We start from the raw sequence: 10,608 nt of genomic DNA, 5'->3' as shown, positions 1-10,608 counted from the left end.
ACAAATTACTCTTAAAATAAAAACAGATATCTGATGCTCTTTGCTGAGATTTTTTCTTGTTTTAATGGTAACATCTTTTTTTAAGATGTTTGTAGAGAGGGAAATTTAGTCGTCTACAATGTTATTGTAGCAACATTTATTTTTAGATGTTCTTGTAGCAACATTTATATCTTAAATATTATTATTTTATTCAACCCCAATTATTTTAATCTCTCAAAAAGAATAGAGTATAAGATGTAGGATGTATTATTAAAATGATATATAATGTAAAATAGAATAAAAATATTTAAATAGAGAGATAAGGTAGTAGAAGTATTGGATGTATGGTGTATTGATAAAGTGGTAATGTAAAACAGATAAACTTCCCCTTGTAATTATTGAATTATAAAGTAAAAAAGAAACTAATTATATAGTTACAATATTGAAAACTAGATATATTCAAATCACGTTTATTACTCAGCATTTGGTGGCTACAGCTTTGGCTGATATGTTTGTCAAGACGTAATGAGTTACGACTTCATATAATGATTAGAAAGCTGGGTAACTTTTGCGGTGCATGATGAGAGAGTTGAGAGCACAATACAATCGGCTCCAACTTACGCAGGAAATGGCTTCACAAATCACAATGTGAAATGAAGTCCATGCAAAGCTATTTTTAAGATTAGTTAGTTAATTAATATTTTTACAAGTTTTGAGACATGCATGATGAAAGTAACTCTAGCTAGGAATTGTCTTGTATTATTTGGACAAGAAATAAAGAATATTCATATTGAATAACGAATGAATTTAAGTCGAATTCTTCTTATACAAATACCTTCTCGAGTAAAAAAAAAAAGAAAAAAAAAAAAGATAAACATAAAGATAAAAAAAAAAAAAAAAAATAAATAGATTTATTTTAGAAATCGGATGTGATATGTGCATGAAAATTCATCCAGTTGTGAAATCAATCCAAGTTATACATATGTAACCAATGTGATGAGCCCAAGAAGCGCCAAGAGTAGTGAGTTTTGGTTGCTTCCAATAGCCAATGACGAAGAACGAGATGGCGGAAGCTCGTGCTTCCCAAGGTCGATCATTATCTCAAATCGACATGTACCCTGAGATGGATTCACTTTTGAAATGGTTGATAGATTATTAAATATGCATGCATCTTTTCGCTGATCCAAGGTCTGGTAGTACATATTAAAAGCATAAGAAGCATTGCTTCTAGCATCCAATGTACCGCAACTTGATCCATATCCAAGAGAGGTGCAATCAGCATAAGTGCATGCGTAGTTTACACTGTTTGTCAAATTGGGGTCCAAAAGATTTGCCCCAGGTGACATTACACACCATTCCCTAGCCAAATACTTTACTCCTTTAGCCGCAACTAGACCTCGTCCATTTCCCAAATTCAAAGCATATTTAACAGTTCCATCATAATAGAATAGACCCCAATGCCTTTCAAAATTACCTGGATCTATGCTCTTAGCATCTTCATCAATAAGGCCAAACAAATAGATATCTGGTGGAGTACGCCTCTTGGGTGTGCCTTGACCTTTAATTATTCGATCAAATAAGCCTTGATTGAATCTTTTTGCGTACTCTATGTTAGCATTGATGTCACCATCAGTTGGCCATCCAACTTCACCAATGATAACAGGCATTGATGCAAAACCATTCTTTTCAAGAGCTGAAATAAGGGTGTCATAGTTTGCATCAAACACATTGGTGTAAGAGATAGAGCCATCAACAATTGGGGTAGAATTGCCATTGAAAAAGGCATAATCTTTTGGAAAATGGGGGTCTGCGTAGAGGCTGAGAAATGGGTAGATGTTGATGACGAGGGCAGAACCACTGTCACTGAGAAACTTGACCATGGAAATCATGAGAGTACGAATATCCGACCGGAAGTCACCTCCAGAAGGAAGATCAGTGTCGGTCTGGTACACATCTGCATTTAATGGGACTGTCACCTTCACTTGTCGGCCTAAGCCGGCTTTTATGAGGGCTGCTTGAACATTTTTGAGAGCTGGAAATGTGGTTTGCAGAAATTTGTCTTTGTATGTCTTAAGAAAAGGTTCATTACCCACTGCTACATAGCTGTGTGGATATATGCATAACATGTGTTAAACACAGTTTAATTAATGCAATCAATTGCAATTAATAATTCCCCTTCTAAATTTTTTTTTATTAATACATGAACAATAAGAAAGTAATAAGGTACCTTTTTTTTTTTTGAGAAAGCAATAAGGAACCTAAGTGTGTGTATATAGTTGAATTCAAATTGTATTGGATCAATATGTTGTCATTCTCAATTGTTGGATTACATTTCTCAACAATGATTTTCATGTGTATGTTCTCAACATGCTTCTCAATTTTCACATCAATCTTATGTTAAACATGATAAGAAATAAATTCAATAATACACGTATAGCATAAATCAAATTTCTAGTCCTTACGTTGAAGATGAACAGGACATATATAGAAAGGCCTATAAAAGGTAGGAATGACAATGGGTAAGGATTTAGTACTTTTCAAACCCAAACTCTTTAAATATTTCTATGTATCAAAGTCTATTTAATTTTAGAAATTCCATCACAAATTCATTCTTTTTATATTTAGAAAAATACAAAACCACCCATTCATTTAATTAAGTTGAGTTAAACAAGTTAGATCAGGATGAGTTAACCGAAAGTTGAATATCTAAAATATTATTTATTTAAATTTAAGCATATTAGTAAGCACTCTTACGCTAAATTAAATAATAAGTAATTTTTTAAAATACAGTGAAACACACTTACTGCTTTTGATATACAAACCCTCATTGTGTTTATGTAAATAAAAATAATAATACAGGTAATTTAGTTATTTAAATACATAATCAAGATGGGTTCAATACCTAATGTGCAAAACTTAAACCGTAGCACGCTTAAAAATTTAAATCCAAACTCACACCAAACCCATTTAAAAATTTCAACACCAATACTATTAGCATCGGGATTGGGTCGGAAAATATATTAAACCCAAGGCATTTTTTTTTTTTTTTTTTTTTTTTTTTGAGAAAGCAATAAGGAACCTAAGTGTGTGTGTATATATATATATATATAGTTGAATTCAAATTGTATTGGATCAATATGTTGTCATTCTCAATTGTTGGATTACATTTCTTAACAATGATTTTCATGTGTATATTCTCAACATGCTTCTCAATTTTCACATCAATCTTATGTTAAACATGATAAGAAATAAATTCAATAATACACGTATAGCATAAATCAAATTTCTAGTCCTTACGTTGAAGATGAACGGGACATATATAGAAAGGCCTGTAATTCTTCAACAGGACATATATAAAAAGGCCTATAAAATGTAGGAATGACAATGGTTAAGGGTTTGGTACTTTTCAAACCCAAACTCTTTAATTATTTCTACATATCAAAGTCTATTTAATTTCAGAAATTCCATCAGAAATTCATTCTTTTTATATTAATAAAAAATACAAAACCACCCATTCGTTTAATTAAGTTGAGTTAAAAAAGTTAGATCAGGACAAGTTAACCGAAAGTTTTTTTGTTTTTTTGAAGAGAAGTTAACCGAAAGTTAAATATCTATAATATTGTTTATTTAAATTTAAGCATATATATTAGTAAGCACTCTTACGCTAAATTAAATAATAAGTAATTTTTTAAAATAAAGTGAAACACAGTTACTGCTTTTGATATACAAACCCTCATTGTTTTTGTAAATAAAAATAATAATACAAGTAATTTAGTTATTTAAATACATAATCAGGATGGGTTCAATACCAAATGTGCAAAACTTAACCGTAGCACGCTTAAAAATTTAAATCCAAACTCACACCAAACCCATTTAAAAATTTCAACACCAATACTATTAGCATCGGGATTGGGTCGGAAAATATATTAAACCCAAGGCATTGCCATGCATAGCAATTAGACCAAATAAAAAGTACTAATATACAAGATGACACGTACAAATTTTTTATTATTAATATTTTAAAAATCTAACAATTAACAATCGTAAGTTATTTAATTTTAAAGTATAAAAATAAATTAAAAATTAAAAGAAAAAAGAAAAAACAACTACAACTTAAAATTAAAATTAAAATATTTGGATAAATGACACTTTATAATAAATAAGTTGTTCACAAACAGACTCTAAATATATAATAAACTAGTTTATAATAAATCTATTACACATTTATTATAAATAAGTTACTCACAAACAGACTCTAAACGTATAATAAACTAGTTTATAATAAATCTATTACACATTTATTATAAAGTGTCATAAGTTGTTCTAAATGTGTATTAAATAACTAAAAACTAGTTTATTTTTATAAAAATAAAAATAAATAAAACCTTAAAAAATTGAATTATTTGCAACAAAAAAGAGAAATAAAAGTTACCATGGTTTTTGAGTGTAGTTATGGTGTGCTTTTGTGTTATAATCTCTTTCTCTCTCTATGTGTTTGTTTCTAAAAAAAAAGAAAAAAAAGAAAAAAAAAAGTGCTCTGTTTCTTTACCCAAACGAAAACGTACAGGGTGACTTCTTGAGAACTAGTAATCAGTGTTCATCTCTTCCGAATAAGTTCATGCATTAGCCATGCAGATGCTTGTCTTAGAAATGAAAATATTGAATTTTGGGAGTCGTCAGGCTTGAGAAAAAACAAGATAAAGGGTTTACCTTATATTGGTCCCATATTTGGATATGTAGTTGGAGACATTTTTAGCTACCCAGTCCTCGGCAACTCGGACACTGCTTGCAAGCGATGCTAAGAACTCATTGGGTATCCCAAGCATAACCGCAATACCAGATCTCCCAAGAGCTTGGAGTGCTCCAGGATCTGCTTCAAACAGCTTCACTTTATCAAATCCATTGTCTTTCAATAGCCTGACCACTATTTTTGGTGGGACTGGATGCGTTAAACGAGTTCCCCAGTTAACACCCAGGCCTAAGACCCCCTTTACTTGTCCTCCTAATAACATGCAAAACAACAAGAACCATAAGAAATAGCGGAAACCCATGTTGATTTTCTCCCAACTTTTTTGTTTTCTTGGGTTTCTTGCTCCAACACAACTATATATATATGAAGTAATATTTAATTGAACCTATGTTCAAAGGTATACATGAATCTTCTTTTCCTTTTATGAAAAGAAAGGTAAGGAATTACATAAGGGATTCAATAAGGAACTGGATTCCAAGGGAAAACCCATTTGGCTGACCAATCACCTTATTTGAAGAACATCTATCAAGAAAGTTAGGAATTGAGTTAACTTGTTGATCATTGTGTGCTGGTATTCTTTGGATCCAGAAGCAGAAAACCTATTGAGAAGGGATGCACATTTCCCAATTTGGATATCTTTCTCAACTAAATAAATTAGTTTTGCATGAAAAGTCCCTTTCTTATTCTTCTCCCACTTTATTTTAGCTTTTCCAAATCCGATTCATCCTTCATGGCTTAGGAATATTGCCGGTAAGCCGTAGCTCGCACAAAACTTATTCGTCAAAATCCTTAGCTATACTTCCAATTTGACGTACTAAAACTTTATTTGAAAAATCTTATTTAGACCCCAAATTTTTTTATGCAATGAATTTATTAATTAAGTTTCAATTAAACAAATTATGATACAAAAAACTACAAAATCAGCAGGTCATCAAAGTTATAACGCAAGTTTTCTAATGATTCAAGTCTTTCATTTCCAATTTTGTCAAGGGGCCTTGTGTCCATCTTGTTTTCTAGTTTTGTTTGGGACTTAAATCTATATTTATCTTGTTTAGGGGAATTAAGTCTCTTTTTTCTTTTTTCTTTTTTTCCTTTCATTTAGGGGGTTTTAGGCTCATCTAGTTCTTTGTTTGGCCCTTAGGCCCATTCTTGTTTGTCTTGGGGTGTTAGATCCATCTTGTTTTGTCATAGGGTCTTAAGCCTATCTTTGTTTTTGTCTAGGGGATTGGAATTAGGCGTATCGTTGTTCTCAGATTGGGCCTTAGGCCCATCCTTGTCCTTTTTAGGGAATTAGGCCCATCTTGTTTTGCTTTGGGCTTGTCTTTGTTTGTCTAGGTGCCTTTAGGCCCACCTTGTTCTCTATTTGCGCCTTAGGTCCATCCTAGTTTGTCTTGAGGTTTAACTACGTCATGTCCTTTGTTTGGGTCTTAAGCTTATACTTATTTTGTCTAGAAGCCTTAGAGCATTAGCATCTGGGGATGCAAAAAAGTATCTATTATACATCCTTAAAACCTACTTTATCTATTTTATCATCTTATTTTACAACTCATCTAGTATCCCCGATTTCTATTTTTACATATAACTCATTAAAATAATATGAACTATACTAACAAATGATACCAATCTTGTTTTTCAAGAAAGCAAATAAGGTGTCAAAAAGGAATTTATCACAATCTAACTTAAATGTCAAATTTATTATCTATTGAATAATGTATGCATATGAATTTTTTATATTAGAAAATAAAAATAAAATAAAATGCAACCCAATCAAAATTTATGCTTAATTAATTTTAAATTAATTTTTGTTTAAACCAATTAAAATTAAGTTTTTAAAATCAAGCGTGATCTGGGCCCATTCTATAGGTGTGCCATGATCATTGAATATTGTTTTAATGATAACTTTTGATCTAGTGGTCCGATCAAGGCCCATGACATACCGTTGTGATCGTTAGAGTGTCAAGATTTGTTTTGTATAACAAAATTGAAGATCTAAATGTTGAAGTTATGATTATGCCCTTGATGCAAAATTACTATTTTGCCCTCAATATCGATTAAATGTAAGTTGTGAAATCGGGTGTCTACACCATCCTTTTTTGTCTTAGGGTGTTAGGTCCATTTTGTTTTGTCATAGGGCCTTAGGCCTACCTTTGTTTTTGTCTAAAGAAATTAGGCCTATCATTGTTCTCTGATTGGACCTTAGGCCCATCCTTGTCTTTTTTAAGGGTTGATGCACGGCAATTTCAAGTAGCTATATCCTAATCCTTTTATAACTAATTAGTTAGTTAGTTAGATGATTTCTTAGGCATTAGCTGATAGGATTTAGACACTTGTCAAGCATCTAGAGGCTGCCAATGCCAAACAACTAGTATAAGTAGTAGAATGTAAGCTTTTTGTAAATCAATTTTGGTAATTGAATGAATTGTTAGCATTTGTGTGCTATTTGGAACTGTGTTTTCTTGTGGAGGTACTTATCCACCTATCATTTTGTTAAAAGCAACTTAGCCTTTTCGTTGTTTCTAAACCATACACAAACAATCCATCATATTCCCTGCATCAGTTTGGTATTAGAGCTTGAGATCCTTAGGTTTCAAGTTCCTTTACATTTTTTTTTTTCTTTTCTTTTCTTCATCCCGGTTCCAAGAACTCATCAAGATTCAATCTTGATTGTTAATTCTGATCCTAAATAACTTCCTTTAGCCAACCACAGCCTTCTGTTGCATTAACAATTAGTTTGTAACAACAATAAGTCATAGTGAGTGAGAAGGCCAGAAAGGATATAGGAAAGAAGCCTGCTATTTTTGTAGCATATGGGGAAGAAGTTGCAGCCAACGAAATGGGGGATTCAAGGGGGTTAACCTAATTTGGTAGCTGAGGTAGCATTGTTGAGGAGGCAATTACAAGACTTGACTGAACAATTGAGAAGAGATAGGAAACAACAACACAATTAGCATGATGTTGTTGGAAGTGAAACTTCAAATGGAGGGGATTATGAGTGGTTCTTTGTTCATATTCCTAAGAAAAATCAAGAGTGGCATAACCACAATCCTGTGATGGTTCAACCAAAGATGTTAAACCAGAATTGGGTATCAAGATTTGAGATTGAATTCCCTGAATTTGATGGTAGCTTGGATCATGAGGAGTTTGTGGATTGGCTTAATGAAGTTGAAGAGATTTTTGCTTGTTATGATATTCAAGAATCCAAGAAAGTTAAATTGGCAACAACCAATTTGAGAGGCAAGGCAAGATCTTGGTGGGAGGAGATGAAGATTGAAAGATTGAGGAAATGAAAGACCAAGATTCATACTTGGGAGAAGATGAATTAGAAGCTTAGAGAGCAATTCTTGGCTTACAACTACAGTCACACCCTTTACAGCAAAGTGCAAATCCAAGATGCCCATTTCCTCCACAATGACTGGACTGTTTTAGAAGCTTTTAGTAGGGCATTGCTGATTGAGAATCAGCAAGTCAAGGGGGCACAATTAGCTCCTTTCACTTCTAGAATTAGTGCTCGAAGTGGTGATGCAACATTTAACTTCACTAAGAAGGTTGAAAATAGATCAAATTTTGCTAAATCAAGTAAGGCTTCCTAGGTACCAGCCAAGAACCATCTTATTTTGTCAAAGGGTAAAAAAACCATGGTGGTTTGAAGAGACAGAAGATCAAGACTTTCTAATTCAAGAGTTAGAAGATTTTTTGGTTGAAGAGTTAGAAGATCATGACGTGGGGCAACCTATTTTTGATAATTATATTGAAGAACAGATTGGTGAAGAAGGGAAAGAAATGAGTGATAGCATGAAATATGTGGTTGAACTTGTTTATGATCAGTCTATGGAAGAAGCATTTGTTATTGTTGAGGAAGAAAATGATTTATCATTAGGAACAAAAGCCTTACAAGTTCCAAAGCAAGAAATGGAGGAAGACAAAAAACATAAAGGTAAAATTTTTCCAATTAATTTCTGCATTGAAGGAAGAATTTGTGCCTTGTTGATTGAGAAAAGTAGTTATGAGAATATGGAGTCACAAGAGATTTTGATTTTTGAACAATTAAGAATTGAAACATCAACATAAATTGTCTTGGTTAAATGAAAGATATGCAATTAGAGTTTCAAGAGGTTGTTATTCCATTCTTTGTGATGAAGTAGACATACAATCATGTAACTATAATATGCATGTTATGTGGTTAACAGTTATGGCGGTTAATAGTGATGTGATATATATATATATATATGTATGTATATGTATGTATGTATTTATGTATGTATGTATAAATTTGCTAGTGATCATTTCGATTATATTGGAGTTTGGACTTACTTGTCCATGGTTTTTGTACTTTGTGTATTTTTGAGAAATCAAAAAAAGTTGTACATCTATGCTTGTATAATATGCATATTTTAGATTATATTATTTTATAATATATGCTTATTATTAAAATTATATATATATATATATATATGTGTGTGTGTGTATGTATATAAAAGGATTTTATTTGTGATCCTTTTAAAGCATAATGTTTAAAGGTAAATATGGCGGTTAATAGTGATGTGATATATATATATATATATATATATATATGTATATATGTATTTATGTATGTATGTATAAATTAGATAGTGATGAAATTCTATCACATGCTTTAAACAATCTTTAATTATATTTAGTTTAATTTTATAAGAACATAGTGACGGTCACAAATGATCTCCTTAAATCACATGAATAATTTGATAAGATGATTGCATAAAAATAAATTTCTAAAACTCCGATTTTCAAGTTGAAATTGGCTTATAAATAGGAAGTTATTGTGACTTATCACACTTGTGAGTCTAGGAATTTTGGGTTCAAGTAGTGGCAAGCTCTAGTGTTATTGCATATGTGGATCATGTTAAGAACATATGTCATTTAGAATTGACTAATCCTTTGACAAAATGCATTTTACTTGTAATTGGGTAGACCTAGGATGTGTTTAATACTTCAAAGAACAAGAGTTCAAGTCTAGTATTAAAGCCATGAAGATTGGACCAAGAAACAAGTAAAGAAAAGCTATTCATTAAAGCTGGACAGATTCCCAATAGCTGTCGACAGATAATATCTATTGAGGATTAATTAATCTTGACAGATATCTCGATAGATATATCTATAGAGGTTTCGACAGATATCTCGACAGCTGTATCTATCGAGAATTACGAAATCAAAATTTCTAGATTTGATTTTTGGTTCATGTTAACATGTATGTGTAGGGTTTCTTTTCTTATAACCCTTGACATATATAAGGCTTATATTAAAGACCGACACATAAGAGAATACAAGGAGAATATATGCAAAAAGTGAACCGAGTGCTTATTCTCTCTGAAAGAAGCTACTGCGTCTTTGCACCTTAGAGTTTTGTAACCAGGTGCTTTTTGATCTTTATTGTTGATGAAGTGAAGAACTTTGCAGCCAACAATCTTCTTCAAGTTGGTGTGTTAGTCACGTACTAGGAGTTGTGCATCATTGGTTAGTCATGTACTGGGATCCACGCAAAAGGGTGGCATTCATATATTAAAGAGTTCAGAGGTTCTAAAGCAGTAGAAACTTTCTACTGTAAGTTTATCTACAAAGATTGTAGAGTCTAGGGACAAAAGTTTTGTACTAGATTTAAAACTTCTCTTTACTATAGTGAATTGCATTTCAGGAAGTTTTCTCACCAGGTTTTTTACTGTGAAACTAGTTTGTTTCATTGGTTTTCCTAAATTATCATATCTTATTTTATTTACTTTTTTGCTGTGCATGATATTGACATAATATTGATGTTAGTTTGTTTTATCAAGGTTTAATCATAATAAATCTAATTAACAACTTGGATTTAAAACTTGTTAATTCTATCAACTGGGGTCTAAATTTCC

At 31.7% G+C, this 10,608-nt stretch overlaps 1 protein-coding gene across 1 annotated transcript; it reads right to left on the bottom strand.

Annotated features, from left to right (window-relative positions):
- Positions 1-755: 755 nt before the first annotated feature.
- LOC111987316 (glucan endo-1,3-beta-glucosidase 6) lies at positions 756-5,055 on the bottom strand. Its single transcript, XM_065761443.1, has 2 exons — positions 4,690-5,055; positions 756-2,082 (listed from the first exon to the last, which is right to left on the bottom strand). The coding sequence occupies exons 1-2, from the start codon at positions 5,028-5,030 to the stop codon at positions 954-956; spliced, it is 1,470 nt and encodes a 489-aa protein (XP_065617515.1). The 5' UTR covers positions 5,031-5,055; the 3' UTR covers positions 756-953.
- Positions 5,056-10,608: the final 5,553 nt, after the last annotated feature.

This window comes from Quercus suber, unplaced genomic scaffold (genome assembly GCF_002906115.3).
Source record: "Quercus suber isolate HL8 unplaced genomic scaffold, Cork oak 2.0 scaffold_412, whole genome shotgun sequence".
NCBI classification, from domain to species: domain Eukaryota; kingdom Viridiplantae; phylum Streptophyta; class Magnoliopsida; order Fagales; family Fagaceae; genus Quercus; species Quercus suber.
The sequence above is the reverse complement of the archived record's forward strand: the minus strand, read 5'-3'. Positions and strand labels throughout refer to the sequence as shown.

Excerpts from the sequence above, each read along its gene's own strand:
- LOC111987316 (XM_065761443.1), bottom strand. The coding sequence starts at position 5,030 with ATGGGTTTCCGCTATTTCTTATGGTTCTTGTTGTTTTGCATGTTATTA. Across the intron at positions 2,083-4,689 it reads AAATATGGGACCAATATAAG|CTATGTAGCAGTGGGTAATG; the intron begins GTAAACCCTTTA and ends ATATCCACACAG.